Source organism: Cricetulus griseus, chromosome 8, assembly GCF_003668045.3.
Source record: "Cricetulus griseus strain 17A/GY chromosome 8, alternate assembly CriGri-PICRH-1.0, whole genome shotgun sequence".
Classification (NCBI taxonomy): Eukaryota; Metazoa; Chordata; class Mammalia; order Rodentia; family Cricetidae; genus Cricetulus; species Cricetulus griseus.
The window spans coordinates 6,408,997-6,431,429 of NC_048601.1; the positions used below are offsets into that span (position 1 = coordinate 6,408,997).

At 41.1% G+C, this 22,433-nt stretch overlaps 1 protein-coding gene across 2 annotated transcripts in view; it reads right to left on the bottom strand.

The window, feature by feature from the left end:
• Etnk1 (ethanolamine kinase 1) overlaps positions 1 to 22,433 on the bottom strand; it is a 44,003-nt gene that overhangs the window by 14,912 nt on the left and 6,658 nt on the right. Inside the window, exons 2-5 of one of the 2 annotated variants that reach the window (XM_027430155.2) lie at positions 14,779 to 15,038; positions 10,426 to 10,566; positions 8,342 to 8,484; positions 1,881 to 1,984 (exon numbers count right to left, since the gene is read on the bottom strand). In XM_027430155.2, coding sequence (XP_027285956.1) covers positions 1,881 to 1,984; positions 8,342 to 8,484; positions 10,426 to 10,566; positions 14,779 to 15,038 — 648 coding nt within the window. The remainder of the gene's footprint in view (positions 1 to 1,880; positions 1,985 to 8,341; positions 8,485 to 10,425; positions 10,567 to 14,778; positions 15,039 to 22,433) is intronic. The other variant, XM_027430156.2, reaches the window with a different exon arrangement.

The following is a 22,433-nucleotide window of genomic DNA, read 5'->3' on the forward strand; positions in this document are numbered from 1 at the left end:
CTGACAATATGCTAACACTCGGTGAACAAAGTGATGTTATCACCAATTTAAGAAGTGAGTTGCTATAAATTACACAACTGAGTTTTCCATGTCTTAGGGTATTACTATAGTGCTTTCATCTTTTAAAACAATAATGATACAGTTTCTAACATTTGGAAATTTTATTAATTTTTACATAAGTGTGTGTGTGTGTGTGTGTGTGTGTGTGTGTGTGTGTGTGTGTGCATGTGTGTGAAGACATACCTGTTAGACTTTTATACGTGAACACTACTAAGGAATTTTTAATTTTCAAGTACTCATATGAAGGGATTACATGTAAATAAACAAGTTGTATATGAACAAAAGAAACAAAATACAGAAGGTAGCGACATTAAGTTTAAGAAAAGAAAAAACCTAATGTACATGTCAGTCTAGAGCGAAGAAATGCGTACACCATGGAGCTGCCTACAGGTACAGTAGACAGAAGAATGGCCACAGCTGTGACAGTCATTCCCAGGGTGCTCAGGCTGAGAAAATGTGTGCCCCTCCTCCATCTTGTAACCAGTAAGAACAGGTGACAAAACAGACTCCTGGTCTATACACACTGGCATCCCCCCCCCCCAAAAAAAAAGCATCAGAATTTTAATATCTTAATAGAGACTTGTATAATTAATCAAAAAAAGTATACTGAGCCTATTCAATCACCAAGAAAAACAAAAACATATGATCAAAAAAGGTTGTGGTAAATGTAAAATTTGTTCCGAAAACTGTATTTAATATAATTCTAAAACTGTAAAAATGGCAAGGGGCTGGGGAGTAACCTGGTTGGAGGGGGGGTGCTTGTGTAGCACGCACCAGGCCTGAGATTAATCCTCAATATTATGGGAGAAAGCTCTACTGGACACAGATTGTTACAATAAATGTAAGGTTTCTTAAATGTTAGTGAGAATAAATAATACTGCAATTCAGCCCCAAGTGTGATCTGCTGCAAGCCCAGGACTACTGGACAAGTACACCCATAGCTCAAGGACTCCACTGAGCAACAGAAGGCTGTGGCCAAGTACTATGGCAAGTCCTTGACCCACACAAAGCCATTAACAGCTTTCAAAACTAATGGTCTAAAATATAGGAGTTATGACTACAGATACTGAATGAACCAATACACTGGGAAGCAATTTATTGAAATCTGTCTAAGAAAAGTGTGTACTTAATACAGGGCAAAGATGACTTGAAATAAACCCTAACAAAAATGTTCAGCTCCTTTTCACTACAGGTGGCAGACAAGTGACTTTCCCATTAACTTCTTGTTTTAATTTCTTTACAATGAGCACTTTCTGAAGGAAAAATGTTATTCTTAGAATGAATACTATGGATATTCTACACAAAACTGTCAACAAGTAAAACTAAATAGACTGGTGAATATTCCTACCCCTCCACAAGCCTTCAAAGAACAGTACCACATTTACCAAGGTGCATAACTGAACCAAGCAAGTATGCTTAAAACACATGGCTTTAAATGCAGCTGTTGATGACTCTGGCTTTAGCACAACTCCTTGTAGAGCTCATGTTACAGTTAAATGCCAATAAAATACACAGCCCAGTCCTGCAGCTTACTGCTCCACATAAATAACAGCTTCAATTTTCAAAATTACATTTAGAATTTGGCAAATACAGTTAAAATGGCAGGTAAAAACAAACCTGCTTATACACATAATTTAATTAAAACATAAATCATCTTAAGAAAAGTTAAAATCTGTCTCAGCATGAAAAGTTTTAGCAGTGACTTTTGTAGTAGCGTTAACTCATTAACACTGGCCTTTATGTTTAAATGCTATGTTGAGTTTACAACGAAATCTAAGGATAAGGAAACGAAGCTAACAAAGTACAGATGGGGCTGTTACCCGGCTCCGTGCATGGGAACAAGTGAGGCGACAGACAAAGCTCCAGTCAGTGCGTTTAAGAAGCACGGTGTGCCGCCACTTGGCAGCAGCAATGGCATACCTATCTGTAGCAGATGAAGAGAATTGGGCAAACTCACATTGTACAACACACAAAGCTTTAAAGGAAAGAAAGTTTTAAACATCTGCATTAACTATTCTTTTCAAGTTATTAAAAAGTGGAACTCAACCTTAAATTTAAAATTCTGCAATAATGTAAAATTATAGAGGCCTATTTTAGGGTGCCAGAAAAATCAAATTACAGTATTGGAAAATGCTTTCCTAGCAACAGAAAACATGCAACTTCTTTATCCAGTAAGTTTAATGTTTTATCTCTAATATTTCACAATATTAAGAATGTTCATACCACTATTAACAAATAATTAAGACAAGAATTTCTTATTGGGCTCTCAAAGGTGAACAGATAAGGAGAATACATCCTAGAGCTGTGTGTGAACACTCACTTCCTACAGAGGGGCTTCTAGACCATCAAGATTATCAAGACATCCTTAACCTCTAGAAACATTGACTAGCTTAGGGGCTAGCATTCTTATTATCTCAGATGATCACATCAGTGACACACATACAACGCAAAAGCAAACAATGAATACATTTGAGTTATCAAAGCTATACTTTTGGTTTTTACTCATTTGAAGCCTTCACCACTGTAGGAAAAATTCACAGTTATACTGTCCAAATCTCAATAAAAGCAAAAGTCTTCCAATTATAAAAGCGCTTTAAAGCCAAAAATGACTGACTATCCAAGGCTATTTAATTATAACAAGACACATTTGTCTCGACTTCATTTTGTGAAAAAGATAAAAAAAATTAGAAGTAATCAATATGAGAATGTGATTACCCTTCCAGCTCACTCCACCTGCTCTGCTGTTAACACAGAGAAACGTGGATAAGGAAAAGTACTGCTCTTTACAGCAGCTCACGCAGACCCAGGCAGGAGGCTCTAGGCTGGGAAATAAGCAGTTCTGCTCTGTGTCACCTCCACCACAGCGTCACTTTACATTTCAGGGTGAAGGACTGACAACTGCTATGTGACACATAGTCTGAGACAGGAGGGCCCTCCTGGCACATGAGAAGTAGTCAATTGCTAGGAGAGAAACTGAGATTCCATGGAGAACACTGAGGCAGAGTAATAGATGGGGGGGGGGGGTTTGCAAAACAGCATTAAAAAGAGAAAAATGTGGTATTTCTAACATTCTCATCCAAGTATAACTCAAATATAGTGGACCTGAATACACGGGCTGTAAAACGCTCTACACCTCTGCCTGTGCCCATGCAAACAACCCTAATTAAATTCAGTGGGCCATGCACAAAGCGGGGGAGGGTTGCAGAAAGGACTCGGCAGGAATGACAAGAGAATGAGAGAATAATAGGGAAATGACATCATAAACATGAAACTGCCTCAGAGTAAAAATAAACACTGAACACAAAGTCCTAGTAACTTCTCAGTCATTATTCCTTAACAGTTCAGGAATGGTTGGGATGGATTTTAAAGCAGGCTCTTGCCACACAGCCCTGGTTGGCCTGGTACCACTATACAGACCACATAGGCCTCTTGAGACCCACGCCAATCTTTATGCCTCAATCTGAGAGCTACAGCCCTGGCTAGGGCTGAGTTTTACAACTGCCTGACTGACTCTGGAGTGTTTTCTTTTCCTGAGCTGTAGTCTAGAACAAATCACTACATTATAGGGATGCAGACACTGTCAAATTCACTGAGTAGCATGCTTAAAACTCCTTTTTGTTTTTAAAGGCAGGATTCCAATATGGTGCCTAAGTTGGCCCTGAACTTCTCAGGCTCCAAGTATTCTATACCTCAGTTTCCCAAATGGCTACGATTCCAGAGACACATCATCACACCCATTTCAATGTGCTAAGATTGTCACAGAATAGTTCAGTGAACACTGAGCTCTAGAGATGCTTTGCTGCTAAAGAGCTTGAGCACGAAGGCCACTCATACCTGCACCTCATTGTGAAATACACATAAACGGAAGTAAGATGGGCTGACAGATGACAGGTGAGGGGGTGATAAGGCACAAACTTGTCAGTTCTAGACTCTAGGTGGCAGGCACATGGGTGATCACTATATACCAAATATGCACTATTTATTTATTAGAAAGATTTATTTTTATACTTGTATTTGTAGATATTTAGATCAAATAACACATACATAGACATATTATTCTAAGGAGTGTGGTGGTATTCCAAGTAAGTAAGCAAAGCTCTACATGATAACATACTAGTTTTTATAAGCAAACATGTTTATAAGATTATGTACCTACTTCTAGCTGTTTTGTCAATAAATGTTTACATGTGTCTGTATATGAGATTTTCAAATGAAGATAAGACTTGTTTTCTTTCTGTTAATTTTTTAACACAGAAACTCAACTGTGAATTTCCCACCCCTTTACTCTGCCCTCCAATACTGGGTTAGAGTACTGCCACACCCATATATGCAATACTGAGGGTGCCACCCAAAGCTTTGAGCATATTAGGCCAGTAACACACCACCTGAACTACATCTGCAGTACCAGAGGGACAGTTTTAATAAGGAGGCCATGGAGATCTGTCTCAGTCCAGCAAGAAGATACTAAGAAATCTCTACACATCCCCTAAGATGTCAGATCTTTATTGAAATTTTAAAATAAAATCAATAGAAAAATATCTTCTAAGTCACCAAAAGAACAAAGCTCTGCATTAGTAGGGGAGAATGGATCTGGTTTAGTGCCAACCAAGTGACTCAGTGTGGTGGCTTTCCTACCTGCAGTGTGCAAAACTAAAGAACTCCCAAGAAAAGATCTTCAATTTCTTCTACTCCTTTGAATTGTCTAAATGCTTACCAACCAACTTCTTGTATTCACTGAAGAGAAAATGAACAATGATTAACAAAGACATAGTAAGCCTCATATGTAGGCTCTTATGAAGAAATGGAGAAATGAAGTCATTGTCAAACCAAAAACATTCTGACAAAAGTAGAGACAGAAAAGCGATCCCAAAGCTTCATCAATTGCTTCTGACATGTCAGCAACTAAAGAATTAGTTAGTTATGATCAAAATATTACATTGGAAGTCAGTCAATAAACAACATCCTAAGTTCCTCACTGCAAGCCTGTGAAATTAGCAAGTTAACAGACAACTCTACAATGGGTCTCCCTGCTCTGGAGAAGATAACTGCTTCCCACCTTCCTTATTCATATGGTGCTATCCACCATTATGCACTGTTCCCACTCTGGGGAAGGATGCACTTCAAAGCCAGGCACGAGCCACTGTTTAACACACACCTGAACTCTAATGCCAACTTTTCAAAATCCCGACACCAATTGATTCTGGAAGGACACCTACCTTGTCTTGTGTCCCCAAGTGCTGCCATCTGTCTGAGAACCAATACAGGGTTAGGACTGTGCTTCAGGAGAACACGAGGCTCTCTCCGAGGTGATAAAAATGGTCTACACTTAAGTGTGGAAATTTTTTTGTTGTTGTTTTGCTATGACCTATGTTTTCCTGTAACATTTACACAGGAGAACGCCAAATAAACATAGGGCACACTTAAAAACTGAGTGTCATCTCTCACACACAGACCACAGTGCTTAAAAACTTTCCTTCTTTCTTTTGATCAGATACATCGTATAAAATGCATGTTACAAACACAGATAATATATGTGCTAGCAAACTATGCATGCTTATTAATGCCAAAGCCAGTTTATCACATTGTGATTTTTTAAATGTATGCAGGCATCTCAATATGATGCTGTACAAATTTACTAAGTTGCATCAAATTTACACTTGTGAGAAACTAAGTTAAAGCATACCACCAAGACATCTTGATGATATCAAGACCAGTCCCTTCACTTTGTCCATAATTTTTATCTATTTGTATCTCCTAAGAAAAGCAGAAAACAGTGAGGCTTGAATGACCTTAGAGCAACAGATCAAATGTGTATGTGAATATAATGCAAAAATTAATCCATTATTGTATATGTAAGTTACCCTCCCTTCAAAAAGCTCAGCTTAGCTTTCATGTACTACAACAAAGGAAGTGAACGGCTAAGATTTGTGTAGTCCACAATGCCCTCTCTTTTCTTTTTTTGCTTGTGAGCTGGCCTTTAATGGCTGAGCCATCTCTCCAGCGTGTGTGTGTGTGTGTGTGTGTGTGTGTGTGTGTGTGTGTGTGTGTGTGTGTGTGTGTGTGTGTGTTTTCTGAAGACAAAACCTCGCTATGTAGCCTTGGCTGTTCTGTAGACCTTGCTGACCTCAAACTCACAGAGATCTGCCTGCCTCTCAAGTGATGTGATTACAGATGGGCACCCTGGCTCCACACTGCCCGTCCTAAGATCACTCTAGAATGTCAAAGGAATGCTCCAGGGGCAAATGCATCATTTCTCGTGCATTAAGCTTACCAAATTGTTGGAATAAGGCAGGGTATCTTCTATTTGTAACTACAGATTCAAACAGGTCATTATGGTTTCCTCACCTGAAATACCATCAAAGGATAGTAACAGTGGAACTTCTCGTGAGATGTTCCTGAATTCTAGGTATTGTCTGAACATCCTAACCAGTGTGTGTCAGTGCTTATGCATGGTACTAACAGAGACCTTACAAGGGAACGCCACAAGACCCAACTAGCCTTTCCAGAGACATCAAACAACTCCTGAGAAGGGGGAAAACATACATACAGCCTTTCCATAACTAACACGCAAACACCTACAAAGACAGTAACAAGCAATACAACATGGACTCCTGCTAGAAGGGGAGGGACAGAGACAAGGAGGGGGCACTTCGACCGCTAATGCCAAATTAAAGTCTAATTGTTCTCTTTGAAATACAAGCACTTTATATGTAAATTATCAACAGATGAGACTGACAACTGTTTAAATGAAAAGTACCTATAACAGAGTAATCTGATTTTTTTGGTCCCTTAATTTTTAGTTTTATAAACAAGTTTGTTCTATGAAATGAATGTGCAAAAGAAACATAAAAATAAAAATATGACAAGTTAAAATTATATTCCAAAGAAGTAACAAATTCCCTTTAACTTGCAGTTAAAAATAAAGCTGAGTGTCCACTTTCAATGTAAGATGAAGCCCCTTACTTGAAACTTCATTACGTAAATGTTATCAGACCTTGCACTGAAGTCTCCTGTCTCAAATGGCATTGAGATTTGGTCACCACTCATTACTGTAACAACTGTGTAATCAGGACAGCAACGCATTAAAAGAAACTGTCCACGAGTTCAAGCTTTAGGGCAAACCTAAGGTTTAAATAAAGTGATTCCACACAAGAATTAACAAGATTCAAGACAAAGACTTTAGCTCAGGGTTTTTAACTCTCATCCACATTAACGTATCAAATATGAAAGAGAAATGTTTTTGAAAATATTGCTTAAGGCCACCATCCTTGACAGTGTCCCTTTAGTTGGGTTTCAAGTTAAAGTTAGCCATAATTACTAACAATTCTTTTATTAGGACAGTTCCAACTGTGGATACAGGATCACTAATGGTAAATTTAATATATTTATGACTACTAATTCTTTGGCTTTAGTATACTCACAAAAGCACTTTTTCATTTCGAATGGTCTTCCAGATATGACTACTTTCAAATGAGCTTCCTGTGAAAAGCAGCAGCTTCATAGTTTCAAGAATACTTTTCAAATATTAACTTTTTAGCATGAATTGAACTTTTAAATTTTAAGTTAGTATTTGAAGGTGTTTATTGTTCAGCAACCAAACCTCAAACCACTTTACCCAGTGATCTCATAATGCAACTAGTGACCCTTTGATATGAACACAGAGAATCAAGCTATGTATAGTCACACACACAGTTACACCAAAAGTAACAACTTTTACCTCAGAATATTTAACTACTAACCAAGGCTATTTTCTTTATTATGACTTCATTTGGTATAAATATGAACAAAGACAGTATTCTCTACACCCAAGCCTCTCCCTCATGTCAGCATATAGGCAGGGTTAAAAAGCCTGGAGATATGAAATGCTGCTCAGCTCACAGCACTGAGAGGATTTCCACAGAAACCCAGCAGTGCAGTAGCAATCGGTTCATTTCCTACACTCCCCACTACAGCAAACACGCTTTCAAATCACAAACATCCAAACAGCTTCTAGAAATATATATTTATATGTATGTATTTATAAATATATATGTATACATACAATTATGTCATCATTTTACACTTAAAAAGCCAACAAGAACCACCAACTATTTCTAATAAACCAACCTTTAGAGACATTTTATCCATACATACATATCCCTAATAGCAATTACAATGATTTTTATACCTTCAAGAGAAAATCTTTGTGTATGTTTTAATTCTTGTTTACTGATACAAAGACAAGGGACCATTAAGAGTATACAATCAATCAACTTACTTACTGCTAAGGTCAAACACCTACCTTGTTTCTCGTTGTAGATTATATTCTTACACAACAGGTCATTATGGCAAAGCACCACAGGTGAGCCCAGGCTGGACAGGATCTCCTTCATCCAAGTCATCTCCTCCTGAAGAAGTTGAGGGCTTGGGACATCACTTAGGAACCTTTCCATTTAAAAGAAAAGTTAGAGTTTATTTATCTAACTGAAACTTCTTTCAACTTTAAACTTGAAAGTCTATTTCAGATGTTTCCACTGAATAAGCACATATTCCTGAATTCAAAAATAGACCAGTATGTTCCAAAACTCGAATAAAGGAAACCTTTAATCAATTTAAACGTAAGACAGTCACACTTTAATCCTAGTACTTCGAAAGCAGAAGCAGATGATCTCTGAGTTCAAAACCAGCCTGGTCTACAGAGCAAGTTCTAGGACAGCCAGGGCTACACAGAGAAACCCTGTCTCCAAAAAAATAAAAATAAAAATAAAAAAATAAAAAAAAAATAAAATTGCAGAGCAAAAGATAAAAACTCTTGGGACTTCAGAACTGGGGGAGGGGCAGTCGAAGCGGTTCCCAGCTTCCCAGCTGTGATGTGCCATTCTGAACACCTTACACTTACAGCCACTTTATATAGATAAGGGTCAAGACACGGTGAATTCATTGAGAGAAGTGTTTTATTTAAAGTTACAGACTAAAAATATTTAATTTATGCAAGAAAAGATGAATGCAACTGATGGGGAGGTCCTTCTGTGTCTATGATTGCCTTACTGGTTGATAAAGTACGGTTGGCCAATAGGAAAGCAAGATAGGTGGACTAGGAGTCAAGGAGGATTCTGGGAAAGGTAGAGAAAGCGCAGAGTCACCATGGGAGCCAGGGACACTTGCCGCTGGCATCCGATATAGATTTATGATAATTAAGACTGAGCTAGCAGATGAGAAATCCTAGTTATTGGCCAAGCAGCATTTGTACCTAATGTAAGTCTCTGTATGTTACGTGGGACCTTAACATGGCGGGTGGGCAGAACTTGGGCGGCCTGGCAGAAAGCGCCCACATGATGGCAGGACTCGGGCGGTTCAATTTTCAGAAAGTCCTACAGCAGTGTCTGAAATGGAGACACTCATATTACCTAGTTATCTTAACAGCAAAGCTCTACAGTTTGCCTCAGTGCAGCAGAGATAGACTTTTTTTTTTAAGATTTTATTTATTTATTATGTATACAGTCTTCTGCCTGAATGCCAGAGAGGGTACCAGATCTCATTGTAGATGGTTGTGAGCCACCAGGTGGTTGTTGGAAATTGAACTCAGGACCTCTGAAAGAGCAGTTGCCAAGGGAACATGGCAGGGACAGTAAGTGGTAAGCAGGCCAGTCTGGACCCAGAGGCTGCTGATCTCCGCTCCACTTACATTTATTCTTTCTTTGTGTACATGTGAGCACACTGTGACCTGACAGATCTGGTGTGTGTACATGCACTTGCAGGTGAGCACTCTGTGAACTTAAGAGATCTTGCTTGCCTATGTCATCCTAGAAACAGACTTCCTGCACAAAGATGCAGCCGTAACACACTTTAGATAAGACATTATTTCCAATTTTTATGTTAGTAATAAATCGCAATATTCATGATTTAGATTCTAAAGACTTAAAAATAATGAGACATCACAGACAGTTTGAACTTGGGAGCCAAGCCGAAAAAGCTAAAATCCCAGAAAGTAAATTTTCAACTCCGACAATCTGTCAATTAAAAAAACACAGTAACCTAAGTTTTTACAGTCCCAATATACATCTCTAGATGTTTACAGACAGAAACATTTAAAAGGTCTCTATGGCCAATCATAATTGCTCCACTGTACCCTTTCACAAATGTCTTTATAATTATTCCTAGACATTTGTGTTTTTCTCATCTCCATCCTTCCTTTAATGTTGGCAGGGAAGGTGGGGGCCTTCCAAAGGTGAGGGAGGCTATTTTTGTAGTGTGATCTGAGAGTCATTGGGCTAATGCTTTTGTTCACTTGAGTGCCGAGAGGAAAACAAACTAGTTTTTATACAGGCTTTGTTATCTTTCAGTACTTACTAAGGGCAAAGCAATGCAAATACCTTAGTAACTTACCTTTTATTAATGTCTTCATCAGCAAATCCTGTGGGAATGAGAGAGAAGTATTTCCCCATCTTTAGCCATAGGTTAGATTTGGGGATCCAGCCATTGTGTGCATGGATAGCATGGATTTTAGCAAGCTGACGAGCTATTAGCCTGTTTAGAAACAAAACAGCACAAAAACTTAAGCATAATACAGCTTTATTCAGGTGTCACAACTCAAGTCTCCCCTATCTCTGTGGCATCTCCTTCTACATTCCCATTGTAACAGTGACTCTGCCAGGTCAGGTTAGGTCTGCTTACCATATGCTTAGCCCCAGACTGCTCAGCCTGCACCCCAACTCAACCAGCAGCCTGCTCAGCCTGCAGCCCTGCTGCAGCGCCTCTCAGACCAGGGTGAATGGCTACCATCCCTGACTCCTGATGCCACCCTACAGAAACTTCTGACCTATTAACATCACATTCTGCTCCTTGGCTACAAATTCCCACTGGCACACCTCTACTCACTTAAGCCCAGTTTCTCTTCTCCCTCCAAAAACTAACCCTGCCACAGTCAAGATACTTATCACAGTAAGATACTACTGCGGTTATGATCCCCAGAAGTAAAAGCTATCCTCATCAATGCTATTGCTAGAAAAAAATCTATTATCCCCACAGAATCTAACTAGTGGGCTTGGCAGGATCTAGCCAGTGAATGAGAGTATTTGAAAACTTCCTGATAACTTAACATAAAAAAAAAAAAATTTTGAGAACTCAAACTAAGACACAGAATCAAGTCTCATAAGCTTGTCATTAAATAAACTTTTACTAGAAGTTTCTACCACATTTATTGTTCTTGTCTGAATTGTTGAAATGGAGTATCATGTACCCTATGTCCTTGGACTTCTGATCCTTTTGTGCCACCTACTGGGACTACAGGCAAGTGCCACCATGCCCAGCTTAACAGTGCCAGGGAACTAACCCAGGGCTTCAAACGTGTTAGGTGAGCACTTTGCCAACTGAGCTACATCCCCAGCCCTCTATCATAAACACTTGAGTTTTACTCACGTGGCTTCTATAATGCTGACCTTAATCCTAAAGCCCATTTGCATCACCAAATTTAGGAGCACACAAACTGACTCACGTCTGCATGAAGAGCACAGCTAAGGGGCATAGCACTTGCCCAGGATGGATGAAGGAGCAGAAACCAAGCATATCATCGTATACTTTTTAAAGCAATAAGGCATAACCCTCTTTTGCTGTTTTTTTTTTTTTTTTTTTTTTTTTTTACTTATTTTCTGTGCTAGTGACCACACCCAGGCAAGCAGTCCTATACCATAAACCTTTTCTGCTTTGCTGAGACAGGACCACACTGCTATGCAGGTTGAGTTAGATCTCCAGTGTAACCCAGGCTGGCTTTGAACTTGCTGCACTGCTCCTCTCTCTGCTTCCAGGGGACTGGCAAAACAGCATGAGCCACCTAGCTCAGTTTTGCGATAACTGTTAAGTATATGAGTATGTGTCTATGTGGCTATGTGCATGTGAGTGCCCAGAGGCCAGAAGCATTGTATTCCCTGGAGCTGGAGTTACAGAGAGTTGTGAGCTGCCTGACATAGGTGCTAGGAACCAAAGTCAAGTCCCTCTGCAAGAGGTACAACCCCTTTAACCACCGAGTCATCATGTCTAGCACCAATCAGCTTAAAGAAAATTATTTTTAGGTTGATGTCGCCATGTGCGTCATGTATGTGCATGTATGCATTTGAAGAGCACTCAGGCTTGGAACTTCCTGAGGATGACCTTGAACTCCTGACCTCCTAGTTCCATCTCCCAAGCACAGGTGTGCTCCATGCCAGCAAAGGATCACTCATATGCTATTTCTTCTCTTGTTGGGTGAGGAGGCTGGGTCGTCCTCACTTCCTGCTATTTGTTTGTTCTGCTGGGTGTGGGAATTTGGCTTCTCCTTCATTTCTTTCAGGTTCAGTAAAGATGAGAACTTCCCATCCATAATCCTTTTCAAAATAATTTACTAGTCAGACATGAGTGATTCAAGCTTGTGTTTCCTGATTTTTGAAGTTTCTTTTTCCCAGTGATTAATAAAACCTGCTAAGCATTTAAAAATGTCATAAAAGACATACAAGACAATCTGAAATAAAATGAATAGTAAGGCAAATACCAAATGTAAACCTTGAAACATCAACTAACTTGATTCCTATCAGTTTCTTCTGCTCTTTTAGCCTTCTTTTCAAAAAACAGTCAATTCAATACTTCACTTACTGAAAACCAGTTGTAATACGATATGCTCGAAGGAGTTGAGTCGATGACTGGTTTCTTTTCGAGACAGGGTTTCTCTGTGCATCTCTCTAACTATCCAGGAATTGCACTATAGACCAGGCTGGCCTCAAACTCAGAGATCCACCTGCCTCTCTGCCTCGCATTTCGGGATCACAGGCGTGCACCACTACCACCTGGTATATGGGTTTCTACCGATACACGTTCTACCTAAGTGGTGAGTATATGACCTCTTTATTATCATTCACATATATTCTAAACGAATAGCTCTAACTAAAAGTGTAAGTAAGACCATTTTAATCAAACATAATTATAAATACTAAAATCAGCTCTGACAAACCTTTACTGACTAAAAACTGTAGTTAGTCATCCATCTCTATAGGTCCCATATTCATGAATTCAACCAAGCACAACCAAAATAATCTCAAAAAAAAAAAAAATCTTACCAAGTTACACCTTGCTACATAATTTCCACACAGATACTACTACATGGAAGTACAGTGATGCACCCTTCCCAATCCCAGCTATTCTCTCCCCCCCTCTCCCCCCCTCCCTCTCTCTCTCTCTCTCTCTCTCTCTCTCTCTCTCTCTCTCTCTCGTGTGTGTGTGTGTGTGTGTGTGTGTGTGTGTGTGTGTGTGTGTGTGTGTGTATGTGTGTCCTCTGCCTGTTGTCACTGTCACACACTGGGCACTAGACTTCTCACAACAGCAGACCTGAACTGGACATGCAGCAGCAGTGTCCTCAGGTGCTGGAGAGTAACGCCGACCGGCTTTGGAGAGTGTTCATTTTGCATGTGGGAATAAGTAACACAGAGACAACTGGTGCTGGGAAGCACACATGTTCTAGACACATATCATCTCAAACAAGGGACTCAGCTGAGTACCCACAGACTTGGTATCTGTGGAGGGGAGGGATCTTGAAATCCACCACTCAAGGACATTAAGAAAGAGCTATGTAAACATTCCACTCCTCCCACTTTAGGCTGCTTAAAAAAAAGATTTATAAAGTTTTCTTGGTAAAAAAAGAAACTATATCAGGCAGAATTATGTGACCATAATGCTGAGAAAGTAATAGAATGGTCTACATTCACTTTGTCTGCTCACTTCAAGTCTAACATGTCATGTTTTCTATTACACTCTATCTTAATTCATAAGGACTTAGTCACCTATCAGTGTTCCAAGACAGCCAGAGCAGTTAGAATAAACAAAAAACAAAAAAGAAATAAAGAAAACTTTTTATATATTGTTTAACAGAATTTCAGCACAGGCAAATGATTTGACACACTTCATTTTATTTGGAGCCTATCCTGGCACTCGCTCTGGAGACCATGCTGGTCTCGAACTCACAGAGATCTGCCTGCCTCTGCCTCCCGAGTGCTGGGATTAAAGGCGTGCGCCACCAATGCCCGGCTCACTGAAATTTTTTAAAGTACAATCCACAGACTCCTTTCAGGAGGGTCCACTGGAAAGCTCTATCACGAGACATTATTTACCATGCAACTCTTGTTCTCTCAAGTGCAGCTGAGTCTACCTGAAATGGTACTGACAGCTAACCCACGATGCCCCTTGATACTCTTCACATCCTAAAGTGCTTCACCTTCTAACGCACATATTGGTAAATATGGATCAGACAATCAAACACGTCTGCTGGGTCTTCAAAACTCCCTTTCTTGGGGAGAGAGAGGAAGAGAGGGTCTCATGTAGCCCTGGCTAACATCAAAGTCTCTAGGTGGCTCGGGATGACATGTACGGCCTACCATGCCTAGCTGTTAAAAATCTGCAAAAGGCCAGCCAGCAAATTCTCTGAATCTGACTCCAGAAACCCACAGTGAAGGGAGAGAACCCACTCCAGCAAGCTGTACCCTGACCACTAAAAATGTGGAGTGCCACAAAAACACCCAAACACTCTCTCTCTCTCTCTCTCTCTCTCTCTCTCTCTCTCTCTCTCTCTCTCACACACACACACACACACACACACACACCTCTCTTTCCTCCCCTCGCCCCCCCCCCAAGCTATAGATGTAATTTTTAAAAATTTGAATATATTTCCTTACAGCACATATTCTTTTTCTAAGGGAAGAATTTAGAAAAGGAAGTCACCTGAAAATGGCTGGGTTGCAGACATGCTGTGGGTCCAAAGCTTCACCTTGTATAAACTCATAGCACAGTCCGTTATTAAAGGTACAATAGAGCTGAGGTGCACAGCCATGAGCCTGCAACACACGGAAACTCTTCACTTCTTCATCTCGGTCGACCAACAGTTCAGTCTTGTTGCCGTAGATTCTCACCAGAACTACATCTTCCATGGTGTCCCCCACGTAGCAGGCAATGAGTTTATTTGTGATCCCATCTGTAAAGAGCTGCCAGAGAAAGCAGAAAAGACAGAGAGATTCAATTACACATGGATGTAACTGGAGGTAACCTGATAGGTGAGTGAAATGGTTAAGTGGGAACACCAGAGTGTTGGGTATAGCCAGACCCTCGGCTCAATCTCCAAAACCCAGGGGGAAAAACAGTCGGAAGAAAAACACCTGGTTTTTAACATCCACGGGGATCCTCTTGGAGAACATGGGACCACAGCTCAGAAGCAGAGTGCTTTCCTTAGCAGGCAAGTCCCATGGTCACCAGCAGCACCAGGGAGTGAGTCCACTTGGGAGAGACAGACAAGCTTGATATGAACATGACTCTAAATTAACAAGATGCCTCAGGGTGAGAGCATTTAGCAGCACACCCTGACGCTGCTAGGGAAAGGAGCGCTACTGAGTGAGAGCCGCCCCTGACCTCTGCTCACAGGTGACAGCATGCACTGCCACTGGTATCTAAGAACAGCCAGGTGTGAAGATGACTCACACTGTAACACCAGCACTCAGGAAGATCCTGAGTTCAAGGCTAGCTGGGGTTATACAGTGAGCTCCAAGCCAGAGTGAAACTGTCTCACACTGTCCTACCTACTGTATAATCTCCCTGCAAAACAAAACACAGTTTGAGAGGAGCAAAGAAATACATATTTACATTAAATGCAAGACGAATGCAATAGTTCACTTAAAACCCTGACTACCAGGGAAACTAGTACTTGCTGTGCCAACAGAAAGCTTGTGCAGACACCCGAGAGGGAGCACACCCTTCTGAAATATAACTAAGCCTGGTCTGACAACCTCAGCTCACCAAGCTTTAGCGTCTAAATCTGAAGGTACCAATACCTTTAAATATATATGTAGCAAAAACAGATACAAAAAACACCCTCATAACTGTTGGGAATGCACACACAACTCTAGTTGTGATTTTTCAAAGACAGAGAAAATTGCTTTGATGTAAGTGGTTGAGGACACTCATGGAACACACACCACCTCTACCTGGAGGTACCTTGTCTCCAAGACTGTATGCACAGAAATGACTGGCTGGATTATAAGGAAGGCCTAGGTACAGCCAAAACTTAACATTCAAGAGCACTTTCTGAAATAACTAGAAGTGACCTAGACAGCAACAAAAGATGCACACACATCTTTAAACACAATGTTTAACTCGTTCAGAAATGGCAAGTCCATTAGAAATGAATCAAATGCACACCCAAATTGTCTATGAGGGGCAGACATAGCTGGGTGGGAATTTAGAACATGTCATACTGAACAGCAATACACACGTCAAGCAAGTGGCATGTCTCCTATCATCAGAAGCAGAAGTCTGAGTGCTAGTCCACCGTATCCTAGTACTGGTGTCACTGAGGCAGACAGGAAGTGAGAAGAATAAAACTTAGTTCAGAAAAAAGAGCAATGCAAGCTTCCACAGGGGCTGTCAGCCCCCACAGAGCAGCCTGCTCTCAGCAGAAAGACTAGTCACCTCCCAACAGAAGACAGACTTAATAGGTTGTATCTGTCCTCCTAGAGTTGGCAAGGTGATATGTGACACGCATGCTTAAACAGCACAAAGCATCAAAGAATTGAGTCTGAAATGGCAAAATTGCCACATACAGTGACAAGCTCAGCACAGGCCATGTGGTCTGTGTAAGGCAGTGTGTCAGGCCCATGGCCAATTCCTACAAGAAAGGTAGAGAAGACTGCAGGAGAGACTGCCTTAGCCTGCACACAGCAAAGGGTATACAAGTGAAACAGGTGATGTAAGTTTAATGTATTAGGAAAGGACAGTGATTACAAGGGAAGGGTATAAATTAGTGGTGTCCTACACATCTAACAGGAAGACATGGCCTGGATTCAACCCTCCAGACCCATCACACACACACACACACACACACACACACACACACACACACACACACACACACACACACACACACACACACACACACACACACACACAAGAAAGTGAACTGAGCATGGCAGGTATGGTGCAGACCTGTAACTTTTAGCACACCAGAGGTTGACAGGAGGGATCCAAGTAAAAAAAACAGCCCAGGCTACTAGTGAGTTGAAAAAAAAAAAAAAAAAAAAAACAGAAAAGAAAAACCCAGAAGCTAAAAATAGAAGAGAGGAAGGGAAAAGAATAATTTCTTCATAAGACTTAACAATAGATCTTACACATGTATCATTAGGAACAACATACAAAAAAAAAAAAAAAATTCTCCCAAGCTGATCCTGAAGCTCAGTGAGACATTACAAAGGGAAGACAACACAAGGTCTCTTGAGCAGTCGTAAGATGGCTGTGACAGGCCGGGCAGTGGTGCCGCACACCTTTAATCCCAGCACTCGGGAGACAGAGGCAGACGGATCTCTGTGAGTTCGAGACCAGCCTGGTCTACAAGAGCTAGTTCCAGGACAACCTCCAAAGCCACAAAGAAACCCTGTCTCAATTAATTAATTAATTAATTAATTAATTAATTTAAAAAAACCAGATGGGTATGACTACACAAGAATGTGATCCCAACACTCAGGAAGCTGAAGCAAGAGGACTATACTCCTGAGTTGGAGGACAACCTGTGCTGACCTTGTCTCAAAAAAAAAAAAAAACTAATAATACAGAGACACATCAAAACAGTATAACATTTCACTAAATTTGATTTACTCCAGAATGCAAAGGTAGTTTAATGTTCAAATTTTCAAAATCACTGCATATACCTCAATAACAAAATATGAATGCACTAATTACTTTCTATACCAACGTATAATGTAGCCCAGGTTGGCCTTGCATTATATGGCTGAGGATGACCTTGAACTCCTCATCCACCTCTTTCCTCAGTGCTGAGATTACAGACATGCCATCATGCCCAGGGCTCTCTGTTTTTCTTATTTTTAGTTAATATGTATGTATGTATATGAGTGTTCTGTCCGCGTGTATGTCTATGCAACATGTATGTGCCTAGTGCTTGCAGAGGCCAGAAGAGGACATCAGACCCCCTGAACTGCAGTTACAGATGACTGTGAGCTGCCATGTGGGTGCTAAGAATTGAACCTGGGTCCTCTGGACGAGCAGCAAGCTCTGAACCACATCTTACATACGTACACAAATATGTATTTGTATATAATTTATATACAGAGAAAGAGCAGTCTGCATCTATGAGTTGTGAATCTGTGGCCTCAAACAACCCTGAATTAAAACTATCTGAAGAAAAGAGACCACACCAGCACTCACCAGACTTTGTAGGTCATTATTCCCTGCACATGACAGCATCACACTGTACTAACATGAGTCCACACGCTAGTCGCATGCAAGACCTTTTGACATGTACAAGGAACCTGGAACACCCCACACTGGAGAGGATGCATCAGAGGAGCAAAGCTTCGTCTCTGAGGGGCAGAAATTCTTCACTATTTCAACAGTCTGTAGTTTTGAACTCAACCTTGGAAATTATCAATTTGTAGGAAGAGAAAACCATGTCATTGGTAAAGCTGTCCTACTTATCTAAGCCACAGAGTACCAGAACCCATGTAACCTTGATGCTATCTGTATCTAGGTCGGCAACACAAGCCCAGTCATTACCTGGGAGAAAGAACAGGAGCAAAGAGCGCTGACCCCTGAGCACTGAGGACTGTCCTGTCAGAACACTGCCAGCTGCTAACAGGACTTCAAGGTGAGCAGAATCCAGCAGTGACAGGATCAACTCCACAAGAGTTTGGGTCACAGCGTCTACAAGAATGTGCAAAACATCGAGAAAGCGTTTGACTCCTGGCTGTTAGCCATACTTCCTTAAAAAAAAGGGGGGGAAAGGCTGACTAGGAAAAGACAACAAAGGCAAAGCAGGAATAGATGTGGACTGTACTCAGGAGGCAGCTCCCTGCTTACCAAGACTACTATAATGGGGTGGGGGCACACACACTAAAGACCAGGTAACCAAGGGTAAAGGAGCTGCCTCTTTTTCTAAATCAACTGGACAAGGTAAGTGACACAAGATTAAGGCCAGCTTAGCTACATAGTGAGTTATAGGCAAGCCCGGGCTACATAGTACGATAATTTCCGTATGTGTACATGTATGTGTACACATATACATGCATATATATATGTGTGTGTATGTATCTATGTATGTATGTATGTATGTATGTATACTTCTGTGGGTGATTTTGCAGGCTAAATTTCAGAGCAAAGCTATGGCTGGGATAATGGTGAATCCAAAACTCATTACTAAAGAGTCTTTGACAGCTGTGACATGCCGGCATGCTGCAATCTCACTGCAGGAACTGCGAGCTGGTGAAATGAATACGAGGGAACAGACTTTGGAGAGGGACCCACCTGTGCTGCTCTTGTGTGCATTTAATACGAGTGAGCTACCTAAGCTGTGCACACAGGTGCCGGCCTGGCTTCATAAGGGTCAAAACCTCAATGGCTTACTATGGCCCACATCTCAGCAGAGTAATCACACTCCACCCATCTTTTCAGTGCCACTGTGAAAATGCTCTGTTCATGGGGAACACACACGTAACATGGGTGGATCTCATCTAATCAGCTGAAGGGCCATAAAACAAAAATAAATATTCCTAAAAAGATTCTGCTTCAAGACTGCACTATCAACCCACACCTGAGGTCTTAGGAACTACAGACCTGCCAGTTGTCACAAAAGCCATTTTTCTCCAGAGAACCTGGACATGTGCTTTATCATCTTTCCATTCTAGTAAGGACTTACTCTATGGAAATACTCAGTAAATCCATCCAAATCACAGAAGTATACATACAAGCAGTCTGCTAGAATACTGTTTTAACTTCCCTAAAAGAGCTTCAACAATGTGAAAGGAAAAATAAATGAAGGACAAGCCACAGATCCAATCCTCATAATCCCAGTCTGCGGGCGATATCAGCAACAGGAGCTTATGTTCAAGGGCAGTCAGGGCTACATATGTCACAAATAAATAAATAAATAAATAAATGAAATAAATTAGTCACCCACCCCATTCCCATTTTTTTGAGAAAGGGTCTCTCTACATAGCTCTGGTTGTCCTGGAACTTACTACTCTGCCTCCAGAGTGTTGGGATTACAGGCATACACCACCACATCTGGCAAATTTCAAGTTTTTTTTTTTTTTTTTTTTTTTTACATGATCAAATGTTTGCAGCTATCATACATGAGTGACTTCTGATGAAAAGGCAAGGGAATGGCAAAATGGCTTAATGGGTAAAGATACTTGCTGCCATGCCTGAAGACCCAAGTTCAATCCCCAGGGGGCACAGGATAGCAGGAAAGAATACCCCTCACCTGCCCACATACAATAAATGTAATTGAAAGAGTTTTGTTGTTGTTGTTTTGTTTTTGAAGACAGGGTTCTCTTGTGTAACAGCCCTGGCTGACCTGGAACTTGCTTTGTAGGTCAGGCTGGCTTGGAACTCACAGAGATCTGCCTACCTCTGCCTCCCAAGTGCTGGGATTAAAGACCTGTACCGCCACTGCCCAGATGGTTTTTGGTTTTTTAAATATGAAATTGTATACTTGAGTATAGAGTATAACTCTAAAAACAAACGCCAAGGAAGAAATGGCTTTCCAGAAAAGAATACAGAAAGTGGCATTCCTTCCTTGCCCTTAAGGCCTAATCCTGCCATCAGTGAGGTGATGGTGTTCATGCTGTCTCATAAAACCACATATGTCTGGCTTACTGTTTTCTCTAAGAACTGAACCTGTGTAAAAAGACTAATCCAAAACAACCCATGTTCTGGAAGGGAGAAAGGAGAACAGGAAGTACCGAGACCGCTGTCACCACTCAAGGGAGGGCAAGAGCAAAACCAGAAAGGAAACAGGGAAAGTCTAAGTTGCTGGAAATACTCTATCTCTTGCCCAGAGTTTGGGGCTACACAAGTACAATTTGTCCCATGAATTTTTCTCAAGCTTATTTTGGAGAAGGAATCTTGCTGTGTGGCAAAGGCGGGTCTCAGGACTCCTGAACTCAAGCAACGTCTCGAGTTTAACCCTACAGGTGAGCTAGGCCATGTGCTAAGCTTACATTCAATGACATACGCACAAAGACACCACCTGATGAAGCATATACTTCCATGTAAACATAAAACAAGCCGCTCAGGGCAACACCTAAACATCCTGCAGAGTTTTCAGATGCACCTTCTTTTGTTGCATGTGCCATGTATGTTCACACACACACAGGAACACATGGAGAGGCTGAGAAGAGATCATCTTCCTCGACCACTGTCCCCTCTTCCTCATGAGGCAGCGTCTCTCAACTGAGCCAAGAGCTAGCCCACATATCAGTCTAACTGGCTAGCTTGCCCCGAGGAATCCATCTCAACCTTGCCACTGTTGGGATCACAAGGTACTAGGGGTCAAAATTCCAGGGCTCACACTTACACAGCAAGCATTTTACCCAAGAGCTTTACCTGCTGAGTGATTTTCCCAACCCTGATCTTATACTATGTTTTCTTAATTTAAAAAAAAAAATGTATTTGTACAGGTGTTTTGCCTGCCATGCATGTCTGGGCACATGTGTGCCTTGTGACCACAGCAGACCAGAGACAAGTTTCAGATCCTCTGAGATTGGAGTTACAGACAGCTGTGGGGTGCAATGTGGGTGCTAGGAACCAAACACAGGGCCTCTGGTTTAAAAAAAAAAAAAAAAAAAAAAAAAAGTGCTCCTAACAGGTGAGCCATCTATCCAACCCCTCTTATCCTATCTTACCGTAACTCATTTTCTCAAAGAAACGGTTTTATAATTTTGTGCATGTGCATTTGTGGCACACAGAAATAAACTAAACTTGTCTCATTCCATAGTATCCACTCAACATTCTGTTAGTGTGTGGTGGTCACAGGGTTCTAAATTCATCCAAAGTAATCATTTATTCCCCAAATCACATTTAACCTAAAGCCTCAGTGTGTAGGAGGCTTGGAGGTCCTATGCTCACAGATAAGCACTGGGGGAACCTGGAATGTTGAACACACGGGGTTGTTCCTTCAAAGGAAGTGATGCCTAACCCAGAAGGCTGTCCTGCCATGGCTGACAGCCTAGTGGCCCTGGCGCTATCTGTACAGCCAGGGATCACACTAGATCCTCCCCAGACCCTTACTGTAAACTTGACTTTCTCAACCTACAGAACCAATATTCATGAAAGGTGTCACTCGGTCCATCTATACAGCCCATCTTTATAGATGTCACATGCAGTCAACCTGTGGAACCATCTCTATTGAGGGCTCACATGTAGTTTACACAGAGTCCCACTGCAGTCGTGTCTGGTCTTTATTTAGCTAATGCTATGCTTTACTGTGCACACAGAACTGTGTTAATATCACCAGCAAAGTTTTCACCAAAGTGTGCTGTGCTTAGATAGGCCTAAAAAACTACTAAGGGTCACACTCCCCAAGTTTGACAACTCTTAGA